At 70.7% G+C, this 18,809-nt stretch overlaps 3 protein-coding genes across 5 annotated transcripts; all 3 read right to left on the bottom strand.

Moving 5' to 3' along the window:
* Positions 1 to 947: 947 nt before the first annotated feature.
* NUDT8 (nudix hydrolase 8) lies at positions 948 to 3,679 on the bottom strand. 3 transcript variants are annotated; one of them, XR_016222245.1, is made up of 4 exons: positions 3,371 to 3,679; positions 2,793 to 2,941; positions 1,320 to 1,397; positions 948 to 1,227 (listed from the first exon to the last, which is right to left on the bottom strand). XR_016222245.1 is itself a non-coding variant. In XM_051830222.3 (4 exons), the coding sequence occupies exons 1-4, from the start codon at positions 3,562 to 3,564 to the stop codon at positions 1,000 to 1,002; spliced, it is 633 nt and encodes a 210-aa protein (XP_051686182.2). In that variant the 5' UTR covers positions 3,565 to 3,674; the 3' UTR covers positions 948 to 999. The 3 variants fall into 3 exon arrangements, 2 of the variants coding, with proteins under 2 accessions (XP_051686182.2, XP_051686183.2); XM_051830222.3 differs by having other exon boundaries at positions 2,809 to 2,941; positions 3,371 to 3,674; XM_051830223.3 differs by lacking the exon at positions 1,320 to 1,397 and having other exon boundaries at positions 2,809 to 2,941.
* A 1,109-nt stretch (positions 3,680 to 4,788) lies between these two features.
* TBX10 (T-box transcription factor 10) lies at positions 4,789 to 9,806 on the bottom strand. Its single transcript, XM_089303863.1, has 8 exons — positions 9,801 to 9,806; positions 8,787 to 9,214; positions 6,951 to 7,052; positions 6,508 to 6,679; positions 5,919 to 6,074; positions 5,770 to 5,837; positions 5,589 to 5,683; positions 4,789 to 5,246 (listed from the first exon to the last, which is right to left on the bottom strand). The coding sequence occupies exons 1-8, from the start codon at positions 9,804 to 9,806 to the stop codon at positions 4,957 to 4,959; spliced, it is 1,317 nt and encodes a 438-aa protein (XP_089159989.1). The 3' UTR covers positions 4,789 to 4,956.
* A 3,953-nt stretch (positions 9,807 to 13,759) lies between these two features.
* Positions 13,760 to 17,414, bottom strand: ACY3 (aminoacylase 3). Its single transcript, XM_051830831.3, has 6 exons — positions 16,779 to 17,414; positions 15,954 to 16,149; positions 15,660 to 15,753; positions 15,382 to 15,489; positions 15,198 to 15,307; positions 13,760 to 14,446 (listed from the first exon to the last, which is right to left on the bottom strand). Exons 1-6 carry the CDS (start codon positions 17,012 to 17,014, stop codon positions 14,231 to 14,233), a joined length of 960 nt encoding a protein of 319 aa, XP_051686791.1. The 5' UTR covers positions 17,015 to 17,414; the 3' UTR covers positions 13,760 to 14,230.
* Between the last annotated feature and the right edge of the window lie 1,395 nt (positions 17,415 to 18,809).

The following is an 18,809-nucleotide window of genomic DNA, read 5'->3' as shown; positions in this document are numbered from 1 at the left end:
CACCCTGGGGATGGCTTCCTGGGCCACACAGAGGCTTTCCGGTGTGACACAGTCCTGCTGTTTGCATTTGTTGCCTTGGCATTTGGGGTCCCAAGGAATCATTGCCCAGAGCTTCTCCCGTTTTCTCCGTGTTCCTACCATTCCTGTCTGCTGTTGAAGTGTTTCGCCCAGTCTGCATTGGTTTTTGTATACTGAACAATTGAACCCCAAATGTTCTTGGGGCCACTGCTCCCCCACCCAGCCCAGGGGGTCCAGCCAATCCCCAGCGCCGCATCACCACCCAGTACCCTGGAAACCCAGCAAGCCTGCGCTGGTTCAGGGAGCCGCATCCTGGGTTAGACGAGCAGGGAGAGAGAAGCTGTTCACTGTTGGGATGCTGGCGCTGGGCCGTCCTCTCCTCGCCTCCCCCACCTCTGGACAAGAGGCTGCTGGGAGTGGGGCCAGCGGGCGGCAGGCACAGCAAGAGAGGGAGAGACGTCTTAGCTCCTGCTGGGCTTTCCTTTCCTTTCTTGTTTTGGTTTAGATTTACTTGTTTATTTGAAAGGCGGAGTTAGAGAGAGAGAGAGAGAGAGAATCTTGCATCCGCTGGCTCATTCGCCATGCCGAGCTCAGGCCGCCCATCCCCTCGACTCTCCCAGAAGCTGGAAGCCATAACTGAGCTGTGACGCCACGGTCACCTAGGATGATGGACGTGCCATCACTTCCCTGGGATCTGGGTGGCCCCGGACCGGGCACCCCCAGCACTGGGGGGCAGGGCACACCGTGGAGGGGCCCAGGCACAGAGGAGGGCTGGGGCCAGCTCAGGTTCAGACCCCAGCCCGGAGTGACCTCGGGCAAGGCCTGGAGAGAAAGGCTTCCCGGAAGACAGGAGGTGCCCGCTGCCGTGGGGAGCAGCAGGGCTGGGCGTCTGCCCAAGGCCAGGCCCAGGAAGGTGCAGGAGGCCGAGCTGCCAAAGGCTCTTTATTCAGTCCTGGCGTGTAGCCGCGGAGGGCCGGGCGCTCAGCCGCCGGACAGCCTGGTGCCGGCCAGGCGGGGCTGGTAGGTGCCGGGTGCCAGCAGCTGCAGGGTGAACTCGGTGATGATGGCTGTGAGGCCCCAGACTCGGTGTGGTCCGTTCAGGAAGACGGGCAGGGTGTAACGGAAGTGGCCGCCCTTGCAGAAGTGGGTGTAGCCCTGGTTCTGGGTCTCCAGCAGGTGAGCCAGGGGCAACGCGAAGACCTCGTCCACCTGTGGGCAGGAGGCCGGGGGGAGGTGGGCGGGGGAACCGGCCGCTGCAGCCCCTCACTGGTACTGCCTGGCCCTCAGCAGCCCCCACTCACCTCCTCGGGGTTGGGCTGGAGGCTGTGCAGATCCAGCGGGCCCACGCCGGCCAGCACTGGCACCACCGTGGCCTTATGCTGGGGGGGATGGGGAGGGGTGGCGGGCGGTCATGGGAGGCGTGGCCTGGGGGTCTGACAGGAGGACCCGCCTCACCACCAGAGGGGTTCAGTGGTCTCAGCCAGATCCACACTTGGCCTCACCCCTAAATGTACGGACACCTCTGAACCTGCAGCACTGGTCCCTGCACTCAGCCCCCCCCCAACCTGCCAGTGTGCCCCCAACCCTCCTCCCCAAGCACAGCACAGCTGGCTCCCCGCCCCCTCGGCTCCACAGCTCCCTCTCCCGCCAGCCGGGTGCCCACAGGAGCCAGCAGCCGCCCCCTCCTCCCTGGGGCCCCGGCCCCCTCCTCCCTTGGGGTCCTGGCCCCCTCCTCCCTTGGGGTCCTGGCCCCCTCCTCCCTGGGGTCCTGGCTCCCCTCCTCCCTGGGGCCCTGGCCTCCTCCTCCCTGGGGCCCTGGCCTCCTCCTCCCTTGGGGTCCTGGCTCCCACTGGTCCCTGAGGTCCTGGCTCCCTCCTCCCTGGGGCCCTGACTCCCTCCTCCCTGGGGCCCTGGCCCCCTCCTCCCTGGGGCCCTGACTCCCTCCTCCCTGGGGCCCTGACTCCCTCCTCCCTGGGGCCCTGGCTCCCTCCTCCCTGGGGTCCTGGCTCCCTCCTCCCTGAGGTCCTGGCTCCCTCCTCCCTGGGGCCCTGACTCCCTCCTCCCTGGGGCCCTGGCCCCCTCCTCCCTGGGGCCCTGACTCCCTCCTCCCTGGGGCCCTGACTCCCTCCTCCCTGGGGCCCTGGCTCCCTCCTCCCTGGGGCCCTGGCTCCCTCCTCCCTGGGGCCCTGGCTCCCCTCCTCCCTTGGGGTCCTGGCTCCCACTGGTCCCTGAGGTCCTGGCTCCCTCCTCCCTGGGGCCCTGACTCCCTCCTCCCTGGGGCCCTGGCCCCCTCCTCCCTGGGCCCTGACTCCCTCCTCCCTGGGGCCCTGACTCCCTCCTCCCTGGGGCCCTGGCTCCCCTCCTCCCTTGTGGTCCTGGCTCCCCTCCTCCCTTGTGGTCCTGGCCTCCTCCTCCCTGGGGCCCTGGCCCCCTCCTCCCTTGTGGTCCTGGCCTCCTCCTCCCTGGGGCCCTGGCTCCCCTCCTCCCTGGGGCCCTGGCCCCCTCCTCCCTTGTGGTCCTGGTTCCCACTGGTCCCTAAGGTCCTGGCTCCCACTGGTCCCTGGGACCCTGGCCCCTCCTCCCTTGGGGCCCTGGCCCCCTCCTCCCTGGGACCCTGGCCCCTCCTCCCTTGGGGCCCTGGCCCCCTCCTCCCTTGGGGTCATGGCCCCCTCCTCCCTGGGGCCCTGGCCCCCTCCTCCCTGGGGTCCTGTCTCCCACTCCAGGCCAGGCATGGGATGAGGATGGTGTTGGGCTGCCCCGGCCTGATGGCTCACCTGGGCCCACACTCACCCGGTCCCACACGGGCCGCAGGACGCCCCACACGCGCTCAGCAGGCACGGCCAGCCCCAGCTCCTCCCGGGTCTCGCGCAGTGCCGTGTGCACCACGTCCTGATCCGCGGGGTCGCACTTGCCGCCTGGGAAACTGAACGGGCACAGGGCGCCTGGTCCTTGGGCTCTCGGGCCGTGCAGGGCTGCGGGGTCGGCAGTGACCCGCGGCCCGGGACCGGCCAAGCATCAGCTGCCCCTGCCCTCGGTCAGCAGCAGGCGGGCCACGCGCCCGCGGGCCAGCGGGGCGAGGGAGAGGCCCTGGGCGGCGCCAGCCGGGGCGGGAGGGTCGGGCAGCGGGAGCACGGAGCTCCGCGCCCGCGTGGACCGCCGGGGGTCCTCAGGTCCCGCCGGGGCGGGGGTCCAGGCGGGTTCTCCGCGCCCGGCCGGCAGGGGGCGCGGTCCAGCCCCGGCAGCCGGGTGAGCAGCCCGCGGGCCGAGGGTTGGGCCGGGGTCGGGACGGAGGCACACCCGGGGACCCGGGGGCCGAGCGCCCCGCAGAGGGAAGGGGGCCCGGCCGGGGTACCTGACGTCGCCCTTGTGCCTCCCGGCCAGGCGGCTGGACCGCAGCGTGTAGAGCAGCGCCGGGACCCCGCCCACGGAGCACAGAGGCACGAGCACCGCGGCCGCCGCGGGCCGCGCGCGGAGCCGGGCCGTGGCCCCGGCCAGCAGCTGCCGGCATCGCCGCTCGCCCTCGGCGGACAGGCAGTCGGGCAGCATGTCGAGCCGGCGCGCCGGGGACACAGAGGGCGCGGGGCCGCGCGAGGGCAGGGGCGGGACCGCGCAATCCTTCCCGGGTCCTCCCCGGGTCCCGCCTGCAACTGGAGGGGCCGGGGGCGGGGCCGGGGCGGGGCCTCTGGCGGAACTGGGCGGGGCTCCCAGGGCGGAGGAGCGGGCCGTTGGAGAAGATCGAGGGCGGGGCTGTCGGGGCGGAGCCTCTGGCTGGATGGGCGGGGCTTCCCAGGGAGGAGGGTGGAGCCGCTGGCGGCGATCGGGGGCGGGGCCTTTGGCGGAACGGGGCGGGGCTCCCGGCAGGAGGGAGGAGGGGCGGGCCGTTCGGCGGTCGGGGGCGGGGCGTGTCGGGGTCCTTGCCCGGAGCCAGGGGCCAACCGGAAGGGGTGTGGTCACGCGGGCGGGGCTTCCGGCAGGACGGGCGGGGCGTGGCCCGTGAGAGGAACGGGCGGGCTGGCGGCGGGACCCGGCTGTCCTCCTCCACGGGCTGCGGGAGGCGGGGGTCCCCTCGGCCGCGGGTCTCGCAGGGGCCCCGGATGTACAGAGTCCGGATGCCGCGGGGGCCGTGGGGGCCTGGCGTGGCCTCCGCGGGCCCCTCTCGCCCGGTCCCAGGCCCTCGCCCGCCGCGCGGAGTGTCCCTACCACTCTGCGGCCATTGCCGGGCTCCGGCCCTGTGTCCGGCCCGCCTTGGGTCTGCACCCCAGGGACAGGCGGCGCCGCCCGGGCACAGGGAGCAGGGGGCGGGGTTAAGGCGGCCTGCAGGGGTGCAGCGCCCCCACCTCTACTCGCAGGCGGGCGGCGCCCCCACCTCTACTCGCAGGCGGGCGGCGCCCCCACCTCTACCCGCAGGCGGGCGGCGCCCCCACCTCTACCCGCAGGCGGGCGGCGCCCCCACCTCTACCCGCAGGCAGGCGGCGCCCCCACCTCTACCCGCAGGCGGGCGGCGCCCCCACCTCTGCCTGCAGGCGGTGCCCCCACCTCTACTCCCAGGCGGGCAGCGCCCCCACCTCTGCCCGCAGGCGGTGCCCCCACCTCTACTCCCAGGCGGGCAGCGCCCCCACCTCTAACCGCAGGCGGTGCCCCACCTCTGCCTGCAGGCGGTGCCCCCACCTCTACTCGCAGGCGGGCGGCGCCCCCACCTCACCGTGACGGGGTGGGCCTGGGAATTCCTGCGGCCTCCCCCATGGACCCCCGAGATGAGAAGTCCGCGACCACCGTGCCAAATGGTTTAATGCTGGGGGCAGAAGCTGGGAAGGGGAGTCGCCCCGAGGCGGGAGCCCGCACGGCTTCGGCTCGGTCGCTGGGCTCTCCCTGCCCGCTGTCCTTGGGAGAGGAGCAGCCCGCGGGGAGGTGGGCGGGAGGACTTCCAGGGGGTGCGCATCACTGGGCGCCCTGGCCGGGCCCCAGGCACAGGGCGGTGGGGGACAGGAGCCCCAGCCCCGCTGGGAGGGGCAGGCCTCCCCCAGCCCTGTCGGCCGGGATGCTGGGGAGGGGGTACGGCGCTGGGCGGGCTCCCGAGATCTTGAGTCGGCCTGGGGCTCCGGGGTACAGTTCCTGGTAGGCGAGAGGCCTGTGGGTGGCCGGGGCCAGCGGGGCCTCAGGGGAGGGCAGCAGCTGCGGGTGGAGCCGGGCTGAGGTCCCAAAGGCGGAGGCTGAGTCTTTGTTGGGGCCTGGAGGAGAAGCTGGTCTGAGTGGGCCCCACGCCCCTGACACCCTCAGCCCTCATCCGGCCCTGCGCTGCCCTGGCCCCTCCACTGCTCCCCAACCCCAAGCTGTCCACCATTCAGCCTCCCCCCACAGCCCACCCCCGTCCCAACCTTTCCCGGCCCTCCCAGACCCGGCTCTAGGGCCATCTCCTCCAGGCAGCCCACCTGGCACCCCCACTTCTGCCCTCGGCACCTTGATGCCCAGCGGGGTTGCTGAGTGGGCTGCAGCTCCTTCCTGGGGGGAGAGCGGGAAGCGGACAGGGCCCCCCCCCCCCCCCCGCAGGTCCTGGTCAGCCCGGGACTCACCCTTCTCCCGCTGCGCAGGGTCCCTCAGCAGGCTGGGCCTGAGGCTGCCGCGGCTCGGGCCCGGGACACTGAGCAGGGGCCGGGGGGCCACGGGCCTGTGGGTGGGACAAGGTGAGGCGGTCGAGGGTCACGGTCAGGAGTGCAGGCCTCAGGAGATGCCCGGGGTGGGGCCGGACAGTACCAGGCGTCGGCGTCGCTGTCTCTGAAGCCCTTGGCGAAAGGGTTGCTGGCGATCTTCAGCTGGGTGATCTGCGGGGGCGCAGCCGTCAGGGGCCGCCCCTCCGCCCCGGGCCTGGGTCTGCACCCGAGGAACGGCCCCGGCCCACCCACCCGGTGGTTCTGGTAGGCCGTCACGGCCGTGAACTGCGTCTCCGTGAACACGAAGGACTTGAAGTTCTCCTGGGCGTAGCGCGCGCTGTCCCTGCGCCGGTCCACGAACACCACGTGGAAACGCGGCTGGTAGCGGTGCATGGAGTTGAGAATGATCTGCGGGGTGGGGAGCCGCAGCCGCCTCTGAGCCCCCTCCTGGGCGGGGCAGGGGCGCCCGTGTGGTCCCCCCGGGCTGCTCTGCCTGCCCGCCCCTGCTCCTCCCGCCCGTCCTCCACCCAGCAGCCCCTGCCGCCCGCAGACCCCGCCGCGGCCGCCCCCACACAGGGGACAAGCCGGGCCCCTCCACGGCCGCTGTCCCCGCCCTCAGCCCCTCCCCGCTGCTCTCCAGCCTGGCCAGGGGCGTGGCCTCGGAGCGTGGGCGCTTGCCCACATAAGCCACGCCACACCCTCTGCTCCCCGTCCTTGGGACCACAGCATCACTGGCACACACCCCCACCCCACCGGCAACCGCTTCCCGCCCGCCTGGACGGCCCTCTCTGCCGTCCAACCCCGCGCCCTGGCCAGCCGCTGCCCCGGGCCCCGGCCTCACGTGGCCGTTGTCGTCCAGCAGGTTGTTGGTGAGCTTGAGCTTGTCGAAGGACACGATCTGGCGCATCCACTGGGCGCCCTTGGCCGGGGAGTCTGGGTGGAAGTGCACGCGGCCCGGGGTGGCCGGGTCCGCCTTGCCCGCCACCAGCCAGGCTGAGCTGTGGAAGGCGTACCTGGGAGGGGAGTGAGGAGGCGAGTGCCCACCCCCACCTGGAGCTGGTCACTGACCCCCCACTGCCTACTCTGCCGGCTGGGCAGCTTGCAGACGGGAACCGGACCTCACTGGCAGACTTTGACTGACAGGCATTGGGGTAACCCTTGCTGCTCTGGGCTAGCCCGTCGCCCATCAGGCTGTTGGCTGGCCTGAGCTGGGTGCCCTCCTGCTGGTGCCCAGCCAGGCCCCGCCTTGCCCGAGGGTCTAATTCCTGGTCCGCACCCCCAGACCTGTATCTCTTGTTGTCCAGCGGGAGGAAGTCCATGAGCAGGGCGTAGTCGGCCAGTGCGTCCATGCCCCGGATCTTCACCTGGAAGGTGGGGAACATCCTCCTGCGGGGGGCGGGGCGCTCAGCAGCCTGGGCGTGGCCCAACCAGGCCCCTCCCCTGCCACAACCAGGCCCCGCCCCGCCCAGGCCCAACCAGGCCACGCCCCTGCCCCGCCCAGGCCCAACAAGGCCCCGCCCAGGCCCCACCTCTGCCCCGCCCAGGCCCAACAAGGCCCCCCTCTGCCCCGCCCAGGCCCAACAAGGCCCCACCCTGCCCCACCCAGGCCCGGCCCCTGCCCCAACCAGGCCCCGCCCTGCCCCACCTAGGCCCAACCAGGCCCCGCCCCTGCCCCGCCCAGGCCCAACAAGGCCCCGCCCCTGCCCCACCCAGGCCCAACAAGGCCCCCCTCTGCCCCGCCCAGGCCCAACAAGGCCCCACCCTGCCCCAACCAGGCCCCGCCCCTGCCCCGCCCAGGCCCCGCCCTGCCCAACCAGGCCACGCCCCTGCCCCGCCCAGGCCCAACCAGGCCCCACCCCTGCCCCGCCCAGGCCCTGCCCCTGCCCCACCCAGGCCCAACCAGGCCCAGCCCCTGCCCCTGCCCTGGCCCAACTTCACATCTGCCCTGGTCCACCACACCCCAGCCCCGGCTCAGCCCCACCCCTGCCCTGATCCAGCCACACCCCTGCCCTGGCCCAGCCCCACCCCTGCCCAGGTGCAACAAGACTCAGCCCCCCCCTGCCCTGTCCTGCTCCAGCCCCACCCCTGCCCTGGAACAGCCCCGCCCCTGCCCAGGCCCAGCCCCACCCCTGCCCGGCGCAACAAGACTTAGCCCCACCCCTGCCCTGTCCTGCTCCAGCCCCACCACTGCCCTGATCCAGCCCCACCCCTGCCCAGACCCAGCCCCACCCCTGCCCTGATCCAGCCCCACCCCTGCCCAGGCCCAGCCCCACCCCTGCCCTGGTCCAGCCCCGCCCCTGCCCCGCCCAGGCCCAACCAGGCCCCGCCCAGGCCCAACAAGGCCCTGCCCTGCCCTGCTCCACCCCTGCCCTGCTCCACCCCCGCCCCTGCCCTGGCCCAACTCCGCATCTGCCCTGGTCCACCACACCCCAGCCCTGGCTCAGCCCCACCCCTGCCCAGGCCCAGCCCCTCCCCTGCCCTGGTCCAGCCCCACCCCTGCCCTGGCCCAACTTCACATCTGCCCTGGTCCACCACACCCCAGCCCCGGCTCAGCCCCACCCCTGCCCTGATCCAGCCCCACCCCTGCCCAGGCCCAGCCCCACCCCTGCCCAGGTGCAACAAGACTTAGCCCCACCCCTGCCCTGTCCTGCTCCAGCCCCACCACTGCCCTGATCCAGCCCCACCACTGCCCTGATCCAGCCCCGCCCCTGCCCTGGCCCAGCCCCTCCCCTGCCCAGGCCCAGCCCCACCCCTGCCCAGGCGCAACAAGACTTAGCCCCACCCCTGCCCTGTCCTGCTCCAGCCCCACCCCAGCCCTGATCCAGCCCCACCCCTGCCCAGGCCCAGCCCCTCCCCTGCCCTGGTCCAGCCACGCCCCTGCCCTGGCCCAGCCCCACCCCTGCTCTGGTCCAGCCCCAGCCCTGCCCTTACCCTGGTCCAGCCCCGCCCCTGCCCTGGCCCAGCCTCTCCCCTGCCCAGGCTCAGCCCCGCCCCTGCCCTGGTCCAGTCCCACCCCTGCCCTGGCCCAGCCCCTCCCCTGATCCAGCCCCGCCCCTGCCCTGGCCCAGCCCCTCCCCTGCCCAGGCCCAGCCCCGCCCCTGCCCTGGCCCAGCCTCACACCTGCCTGCCTTGGTGACGATCATCTCCGTGCCCAGCCGGTGGAACTCTTCCCACAGCGGCTTCATCTCCAGCTGGACCGTCACACCGGACACATGCGGGTTCTTGGGGCCCTGCCCGGGGGGCTCAGCCCTGGCCTGCGTGCCCAGGGAGCTGCTACAAGGGCCTGGGGGGCATGGCGTCCCCAGCTGGGGCTCCCAGCCGCTCATGGGCAGGGCGTGGGTCTCCGAGGGTGCAAGGGCACTGAGGCCGGCAGGCAGGAAGGCTGGGGAGAGAGGACAGAAGTGGGGCCCTGTGTGCCTCTTCCTCCAGGAAGCCTTCCGTGTGACCAGGCCTGTGTTCCCGTCAGCCAGCTCAATGGTGGAGACGCTCCCCGGGGGGACTTTTGAGCTGCTCTGTGGCTGTGTGGCCTTGGAAAATCTCTCCACTTCCTACAGCCTCAATTCCACGTCTGTCACAGGGGTCCTTTTTACTTATTTATTTATTTGGAAGTCAGAGTCACAGAGAGAGAGGGAGGTCTTCCATCTGCTGGTTCACTCCCCAAATGGCCACAGTGGCCGGGGCTGGGCCAGGCCAAGGCCAAGGCCAGGGGCTTCCTCCTGGTCTCCCACGCGGGTGCAGGGCCCGAGCACTTGGGCCATCCTCCACTGCTGTGGAAGTGGAGCAGCCGGGACTTGAACCAGTGCTTGTATGGAGTGCTTCACCCGCTACACCACAGCGCACCTGCCTGCCGCAGGCCCAGCAGGAAGAACACATGTGGGACCCTTATTGGGGACACCGAGGATGCCCGGGGCGGCCGCGGCGTGTGTGTGGGGCCTCCCCAAGCTCCCTGCAGCCCCTGCCCTGTGCTGGTGGGCCCAAGGAAAGCCGCGCCCCTGCTCCCCCAGACCGTCCTCCCCGGCCTAGAAACTGCCCGGCTCCTGCCGCCAGCCCCTTCTAGCGTCTTCCCCAGTTCTCGGAGGCCCTGTCTTGATCTGACCCAGCACCCCCACATCTGAAAAGCAGGCGGGTGCCCACGTTCATGGCCACGGCGCCCACAGCGGCCAGAAGGTGGAGCACCCAGGGGCGCGGCGGGGCTGTGTGGAGGAGCCTCGCGGTGCACTCGCGCCGTGGGACGTTCTCCCGTGGAAAGATCGGGAACACTGACCCACACTCCAACAGGGAGGGCCCTGGGCTCCCTCCGGTTGCCCGAGACGTCAGAGTCGGGGAACCGAGCAGTGGGGGGTGCAGGGCGGTGTTCGATGGGGACAGCACTGGAGGGGGCCGCGGTGCGGCGGCACAGCCCTGAGAGCTCAGGGCTCAGTTTTAGTGCATGTATCTCAGCCCAACGAAAATGTCCTAATGGTCAAAAAAAAAAAAAAAAAAAAAATTCCTGAAACCGGAGCTGTTCATGAGTCACAGCCCCGAAGAGGCCGAGGACCGTGCGCCGGGGGCTGCAGTGGCCGGCGCTCAGGGCACAAGGCTCGCGTTCCCAGCAGCACCCAGCCGGGCAGCTCGGGGCGGAGCAGGTGGGCGGAGCCCGGCCAGAGCTGGCCCCCAGGGAGTGCCTGGTGAGAGGGTGGGGCCCAGGGCCAGCACCCATGTCCTCCACGGCACCGGGCACCCATGTGTGGGATCCAGGGGTGGGGTCTGGCGCAGGGGGATGGGCCGCATCAGGTCTGGGGACCCTGGGGCGAGAAGGATGCCATCGGCCAGGAACTTGGCCAGCCCGCCGGGCAGGTACCTCCTCCAGGTGGCCCAGGCCAGCCCCCAGCTCTGGGGCGATGGGTGTCCAGGGGAGGGCTTGTGGCTGCACTCGGCCGGGGGCCTTTGTGTCCTGGTCACACCAGGAGGGGTGTCCCTCAGCACAGAGGCCTGGCCTCTGCCCAGCCTCACCCGAAGCTAGCACCCCTGGACTCCCCCAGCGGCCCGAGTGTTGGATCTGGAAGGGGAGGCAGAGACTTCCTGCCCAGCCCCCACCCCACACGCCAGGGGGCAGACCCCAGCTCACAGGCGTCCCGTGGGCCCAGCTCCCAGGACCAGCTGGGTCCGCACCTGTCTGACCGCCCTGTCCTGACCGGAGCTGAGACCACAGCCTGGCGCCTGCCCCCCAGCCCACCGCCCGGAGCCTGAGCCCGTACCTGCCATGACTACACTGATGTCCAGTTCCTGAGCCCGTACCTGCCATGACCACACTGATGTCCAGTTCCTGAGCCCGTACCTGCCATGACCACACTGATGTCCAGTTCCTGAGCCCGTACCTGCCATGACCACACTGGTGTCCAGTTCCTGAGGAAGCTTCTCAGCTGGGGGGGCTCAGCCGTCCCGGGGGGGTCCCACCTGCCAGGAGGGTGGGCGCCGGTCCTGGGCTGCTTGGTGATGATCAGACACACACACGCGCACACACGCACACACACACGCACACACGGTGTCCCCAGCCGCCGGGCGGGACCGTCCTGGTGTCCGAAGGTGAGCCCTGGCTCTGGGCGGTACAGGCTTTTCCAAGCAGCAGCCGAGACTGGGCCACGGGCTGGGCTTGTCAGACCCAGGGGCCGGCGCTATGCGGGTGAGGGTGGGCGGGGAGGTTCTGACGTGGCCAGCCCCCCTCCCCCTCCCTCTCCCTCTCCCAGCCCTCCCTCCCTCCGCCAGTTAGGAGCCCCCCAGCCATTGCAGATCAATGCCCACCCCCCTGCACGGGGCGGGATGGCATGGAGATGGGCTGGGTGTCCACGGGGGCCCAGCACAGCTGGCTGGAGGGGCTGAGCCCGCGGGCCTCGGGGAGACGGGGGACATGGCAGCAGCAGCAGATGGAGGGCTGAGGGGCAGAGGCGGTGCCCTGCCCGGGGGGCCGGACCCCTGACCCGGGGCTGGCTTCACGGGGGAAGTCCGGGCGGGGAACACAGGGGGCAGTAGCAGCAGGCGCGGTCGGCGTGGAGCCTCCGGAGCTGGGTGGCACCGGCCGGCCCCTGACGGTCTCTGCCTCGGTTTCCCTAAATGACCAGTGCACAAACTCTGCTGCCTGGGACGGCCTGGCCCGGTGTGGGGAGCAGGGAGCCTTCCCCGCTTGAGCCGGGGGCAGTGACCACATGGTCCCCAGCAGGGCGTGTGTGGCACCCTGAGCTGGGCTGCTCAGAGCCCCGGGGTGGGCGTGCACGGTGCCCGCAGGTCTGTCTGTGCCCTCCAGCCTGTCCTGGCATCGGCGGTCAGGAAGGTGGGGGGCGGGGGCCAGCACCCATCGGCTGTGCCGGCTCCTTGGCTGAGCCTGCTCTTTGGTCGCTGGATCCTTGCCAAGTAGCCTGGAGAGGGTCGTTTGGCTGGACCCTGGCCTCCAGGCCTGGGTGGGCTGGGTGCACATGTCCCCAGCGTCAGCTGGACCCGCCATGTCCTCCCGAGGCCCCAGTCTTTGAGAGGGGGATGTGGGGGCGGAGGACTCGGGGGGCTTCTCTCTGTTCAGGCTTCTGCTCCCTGCAGCCAGGGGTGCCTGCTGGCCCAGTTCCTGCGCCCGACAGCCCAGTGCAGTGGGACCCCACGGAGAGGGTGGGCTGGCCCAGGGCCGTGGAGGGGGGGAGGGCCAGCCCCTGGCAGGCCCGTGCCCAGTGGGGTCAAGGGAGGCAGCCCTCAGCTGTGGTTCACTGCCAGGCAAGGAGGGTGCCCTGTGCCAGACACGGGGTCCCAGCCCCTGCAGGGGTGCGTGGGGGATGGGGAGGGCGGGGGGCATCCCGGGCTTAGCGGGGCCCCAGCACCTGCAGGAGTGGGTGGGAAATGGGGAGGGCAGGGGGCCATCCCAGGCTTAGCAGGGTCCCAGCACCTGCAGGGGTGGGTGGGGATGGGGAGGGCGGGGGGCCATCCCAGGCTTAGTGGCTCCCCCTGAACCCAGATGCCCAGGGTTCTGTTGGCTCCTGATGCATGTGCGTGCGTGTGACCAGTGTAATAGGAGGCACTGCCCTCCCCCCCATGCGTCCACTGACTCCCTAACCCACACGCACACACACGCAAGCTCCAGTGAACACACACGCACACACACTCGCCACGCACACGCCCATCTCGCTGCACGCCCCTCCCCGCCCGTCCTGCCCGAGGCGCCTGGCGGCCCCTGCCCCTCATCCGTCCTGCTGTCAGCCGGTCCCTGGCGCCCCTGCGTCTTTCACACCTTCTCATCTCACTGCTCAATAGCAGGATGCGCGCGGCAGCCGTGGCCTCGGGGAGACGGATGGGCTGGGCCGGACAGCCGGAGCCCACCTGGAGCCCGCCCAGCGGTGCTGCTTCCAGGGAACCGAGCCCTGGGCTCCGTCCAGCCAAGACCACTTCCTCGGGCTCGGGCAGATGCGGGCAGTGAGCCGCAGCCGGCCCGCCCTGGAGGGTGCCTGCACCAGGACGGGGTGGGGGGACCCCATCCAGGGCACCCTGCCTGCCCCCTCTGGCACCACAGCGGGGGTTCTGGGGATGGTGGACGCGGTGGAGGGGGCAGGGCGTCCCTGTGCCGCAGCCTGAGGCACCTCCTCCCTGTGTCACGGCAGGTGGAAGGCCGTGCTGGCATCCCTCCCCGCAGCCCTGTCACCCAGGGCCATCACGGGCATAGGCTCATTCCACACCCAGAACTCCACAGCCCGCTGTGTCTGCACCCACATACAGATGCCCACAGGACACTCGGGAACTAAGCTTCAGACACTGTGTGCATGGAAGAACGCCCACCCTCTGAGGGGCACAGGGGGCAGGTGCGTGCAGGGCCAAGCGTCCCAGTACGTGGCCAGGGCTCTGCTGGCCCCAGACCAAGCCTCGGGCCATGCTGTGTCCAGCAGCTGGCTGGACCTCCCCTCTGGGCTGGGACCTCTCTGTCTTCTCCCTCTCTGGCTGCTTCTCCCAGCTCTGGGTGCCCCCCCACCCCCCCACAGATGGGTGTGCCCAGGGCAGCGCTGACCAGACCCACCCCAGATGCCGTGGGCAAGCCTCCCCGCCTCCACCCACTTCCCCTGCACAACAGACCAAAGACACAGACCATGGGTCCCCCGGGCGTCTTCCTTTTCTTTTTTTTTTTTTTTTTTTTTTGGACAGGCAGAGTGGACAGTGAGAGAGAGAGACAGAGAGAAAGGTCTTCCTTTGCCGTTGGTTCACCCTCCAATGGCCGCCGCGGCCGGCGCGCTGCGGCCGGCGCACCGCGCTGATCCGATGGCAGGAGCCAGGAGCCAGGTGCTTTTCCTGGTCTCCCATGGGGTGCAGGGCCCAAGCACCTGGGCCATCCTCCACTGCACTCCCTGGCCACAGCAGAGGGCTGGCCTGGAAGAGGGGCAACCGGGACAGAATCCGGCGCCCCGACTGGGACTAGAACCTGGTGTGCCGGCACCGCTAGGCGGAGGATTAGCCTAGTGAGCCGCGGCGCCGGCCCGTCTTCCATTTTACAGAATGGGAAATTGAGGCCTGGGTGGGGGAGCAGGGGGGCCCCGGGGGCGGAGCCTGGTCAGCGACATGGGTTAGGGCACCAGGGTGGGGGTGGGGGCCAGCGCGGGCAGGGCAGGCACGGAGAAGGTGAACTTCTCCGTCCGGATGAAGGCCACGCCCTTCTCGTAGTAGGCGGCCTCGTTAATGAATATGGGGTACACAGTGGACTCCCCCTCATAGCACACGTCCTCGCCGCTGAACAGCTGGAAGATGGGGGCGCCGGGCTGCAGGGGCTCGAAGTCTCGGTCCTGGAGGGGGAGCCGGAGGCCAAGGTTGGGGGGCTGACCTCTGCCCCCGCCCCGCCCCAATGGACAGCGGCCCCAGCTGGCGGCAGCCCAGAGGCGCCCCTCACTCCGGGCTGGCCCTCCCGCCCCTGTGACCGGGTACCTGGTGAGGACCCACCCTGCTGCCAGTCGCCCTGGAAACACGCCTGTTGCTATGGAAACCTAGCCTAAAGGTTATGGACTCAGAAACGGGTTCGAATCCTTGGTGGGGGTGTGACGCTCAGGAAGTCAGGTTAACCCCTCTGTTCCCCAACCTCCTGGTCTGCAAAGCCGGGGTCCCCACGTCTCACCCCCGCCCCGTTTCTGAGTCTCAAGGTCAGGGGGTCAACAGCGCTGGAGGCTGTGAACTCTCAGTTGTAGGGTAGGGCACCCAAAGTGACTCTTATGCTCACCGCTTGCAAGGGGGCCAGGCCAGCTGGCCCCGACTGCTGGGGCTCCCTCCCTGCACCCCAACACGAGAGCCGGGCGCAGGACCGCACCGAGCCCTGTTCCACAGCGCCCCCGCGCGGCACCGGCCGGAGCAGCAGGGCGAGTCCCGGAACCCCAGGAAGGGCAGGCCCGGGGTGCGGGGTGGGGGGCGCTCGCGGGTTCCGCGTTGGCGCCCTCCCGGGGCTCGCTGTCCAGGCTGCTGCGCCCGCCCTGGAGTCGAGAGGACCACGGGGCGCCAGGGCCGGGGCGTGGGCGCCTGGATCCCCCCAGAGGCCCGCCCACACACCTGCAGCTGGGGGTGCACGGTGCCCGCAAGGTCCCCGTCGGCCGTGCGAGGGAAGTCCACGCCGCCCAGGTTTCTGTACGCTTCCATCTCGAAGGCTGGGAAGGCGGCCCCTGTGTGGGGTGGGGCGAGGTGAGATACGCGCGCTCGCGGGCCTCGGCTCCCGCACGCCCCCCAGGGGCCTCACCCTGGTTGAAGAGCTCCACGAAGTCCAGAGTGGAGGCCACCAGGGCCCTCATGCGGGAGAAGACGTCGGCCCGCAGCACGCCCTGAGGCTGCGGGCCCAGCTCCAGGCCTGGGGGGCCGGGGGCAGAGAGAGGTAGGGGCAGCAAGGGGGGCGGCCCCGAGACCAGGCCCCGCCCCGCCCTCGTGGCCCCGCCCACTTATCAAAGAAGCCCAGCTCAGCCCTTGTGGCCACATCCAATCGGTCAGGCCCCGCCCACTTCTCCCAGGGGCGTGGCCTACCCAGCGAGTTCTTGGCCACAGAGCCCACGTGGTAGCTCTCCTCCCCCGGCTGCTTGTACAGGAGGACCCGGCAGGGCAGCTCTGGGGTCTGCAGCTGCGGCCGGGAGAGGCGGGTCAGGGAGGGGAAACTGAGGCGGCGGGGGGTGGGGGGAGCACAGGACACCCCACACCAACACCCGGTCTCCCTCCGTCCTGGGGTGCCGGACTGGAGCTAACCCCAGGGAAGGAAGCCCGAGAGAGCCCCCCACGCTGTCCCCGCTGCCCCCACCCCTCCCCCGCCGGGGGCGGGGCCACCTGCAGGTGGCGGCACAGGTGCATGACGAAGACTTGGTGGGCCGTCTCGGCGATGAGGCAGGTGCCCACGTTGGCCGTGGTGTTGTGCAGGTCCAGGACCAGGTCGAAGGCCGCGCCCGAGGCTTTGGGCCCCAGGAGCTGGTCCAGCTCCCGGGCCCTTGTCACCTCATACGGGTCGTCTGGACTGGCCTTCGCGCTACGGGGATAGAGACGGGGGACGCCAGCCCCCAGAGCTTCAGTCCGTCCGCAGGGGCACTCACGACGGTGGCCCGCCCTCCTGCGTTTCCCCACGAAGCCCCAGCCCTTGTCCCGGCCCTGTCCACCGCCCTGTCCACCTGCAGGGCCTTGTCACCCGCTGGGCCCTCGCTGGTCACTCCTCTCCTCACCTGGCTAACTTCTCACTTTTGGGGGCTTGGCTGAGACACTGCCTCCCCCAGGAAGCCTTCCCTGACTGCCCGTGGCCCACGCCCCTGCATGCAGCCTCCGGGGTTGTGGCTGCCGTATCGGCCTCTGTGTTCCTAGCACACTGAGGCTTACCCCTCGGTCCTAGGCCCGTTCCCATCCTGAGCCGCCGGAGCCTGGCCTCAGTGGATGCCCACTGAAGAAAGGCAGGAAGGGGAGACGGGGGTGCAAGACAGGTAAACACAGCCTGTGGGCCTGCTCTGAGAGGACCCCCGGGGCTGGGGAGCCCGGCCCAGCCTGCAGTCTGGAGGGCTTCCTGGAGGAGGTGGCCTCTGTCTGGATTTCTGCCTGGAATGGAGGAGGGAGGAACAGCGGCCCAGGAAGTGGGAGAGCCAGAGCGAAGGCAGGGGCAAGGGCGCGCACCTGAGGAAGCCGCTGGTGAAAGCCCGGTTGAGGTCACAGCCGACGTAGCGGCGGCAGGCGGCCGCGGCGGCCGGGTTGGCCAGCACGGGCGTGGCGGCGAAGCTGGGTCTCCGCAGCTCCCCCGGCGCCCGCAGCCAGTGCCGCACCAGGTGGACGCCGGACAGCTCGTTGCCGTGGGTGCCCCCGGTCACGGCCACGCGGCGCAGGGGCTCCCGGGGCACTGGCAGCGCGCACATGCTGTGCGTGGGTGGCTGCCTGGCGGGTGGGCGCACGCAGGGCCCGGCGGTGAGCTCCCCGGGTGGTGCAGCTGGAGGGGCCGTCAGCCGTGAGAGCCCCCGGCCCCCGCGGAGGTCGTCACTGGCGCCCCTGCCTGGGACCTCTCCCTTCTCTGGGGGCTTCCTGCTCCCTCTGGGGTGAGAAGAGCGGGGTGGGGGCGCGGTGGGGAGGGAGACCCCAGGGAGGGGCTCACAGGGAGAGCCCTAGGCCTCCGTCTCGGAGCCGGGGACCGGACAGCATCAGAGCGGGAGGTGGCTGTCCGGAGCCGGGCCCAGGCCACCCCTGCCTGCCCTGCCTGAGAGCCTGGGCTCCCCGGGGCCTGGCCACCCAGGTCAGCGCTGTGTGTGGGCCCGGAGCTCTGGGGACGGGAAGTGTTTGTGCTAAGCCAGCAGAGGCCAGGGGCTGAGGTCCACAGCCAAAGGTCGCACCCCGGCTCCGCCCCGTCCTGCACGGCCCACTGAGTCCAGGCAGCTGCCCTGCCTCCCAGGCCCAGGGGAGGCTCCCTGCGGGCAGAGGGACCAAGCCCTGGAAGTCACGGTCGGGGCAGGCCAGGTGAGGAGCCTCACCCCGGCCCCTCCCGGCCCTGCCTGTCCCAGGGCCCCGGTTCTGCGGCTCGCGAGGCTCCATGAAACGGCCACGAGTCCCGCCACAGCTGTGTTCTCCTTGTTCTAGGCGCTGGCATGACTTCCAGAAACGACTCTCAGGACCCATTGTACAGATGTGGAAACTGAGGCCGAAACAGAGTGGTCAATGGCACTCAGAGCACGAGGGGCGGGCGGCAACCCCTCCAACCCGCCCTGCCCCCGCTGTGCCCCTCTGCGCGCAGTGGGGGGGCAAGGCAAAGTCCCCTGCACTTGGCATGGGCTCAGCTCTCTGCTGGGGGGAGCACGGTCCAGAGGTCACTGACAGGGAGGCAGGCAGAGGCGTGGCGGTCAGCCTGGCCACCTAGTGCCCCCGGAGGCCAGGTCCTGGGACCCCAAGGCCCCACAGGGCAGCCAGGCCCCTCTGGGCTAACCCTCCTTGAAGCTGCTGCTGGCCCGCACCCCTACACTGGGGGTCGTGGGGCCTGGGGACACCCCTGGTCCCAGGGGGCCTCCCCAGGCTGGGACCTGTGCTCCCTGGCAGGCTGTGTGACCCCAAGAGACGTCACACCCTCTCTGAGTCTCCGCTCCTGCCTGGGAGCCCAGGACAGCTGTGAGCAGAGGGGAGCAAGGGCCGCGGGCCGCTGGAAACAGCGCATGTGCGGGCAGCCCCTGGGCGAGAGAGTGGGGTGGGCGTCGTGGCACGGCGGGCTAAGCCACGCGTGGGAGAGCCGCATCCCGTATCAGAGTGCCGGGTTCGAGTGCCGGCTGCTCTGCTTCCAATCCACCTCCCTGCTAACGCGCCCGGGAAAGCAACGGGTGATGGCCCGAGCGCCCGGCCCCTGCGTCCACGTGGGAGTCGTGGATGGAGTTCGACTCCCGGCTTTGCCTGGCCCAGCCCTGGCTGTCGGGACCATGTGTGCATCAGCAGATAGAAGCCTTTCTCTCTCATATAACTAAATACCTCTCTCTCTCTCTCTCTCTCTCTCTCTCTCTCTCTCTCAATAAAAGCGTCAGCTTTCACAGGGAGACAGACCAGAGAGGGCTCAGAGCCCCAGGCAGCCCTGCATGGATTTGCTGGTCCCGGCGGGGCCGTGTGGCCTGGGAGCCACGCCTGGAGCCCGCTGGTCTCTGCTGTGGCCTTGGAGCCCCTGCCTGACCGTGCACGCTCCCG

This window comes from Oryctolagus cuniculus, chromosome 1 (genome assembly GCF_051225735.1).
Source record: "Oryctolagus cuniculus isolate XC-2025 breed Fujian yellow rabbit chromosome 1, ASM5122573v1, whole genome shotgun sequence".
Lineage (NCBI taxonomy): Eukaryota > Metazoa > Chordata > Mammalia > Lagomorpha > Leporidae > Oryctolagus > Oryctolagus cuniculus.
Note: the sequence above shows the minus strand (reverse complement) of the source record. Positions and strands in the feature narration are given on the sequence as shown.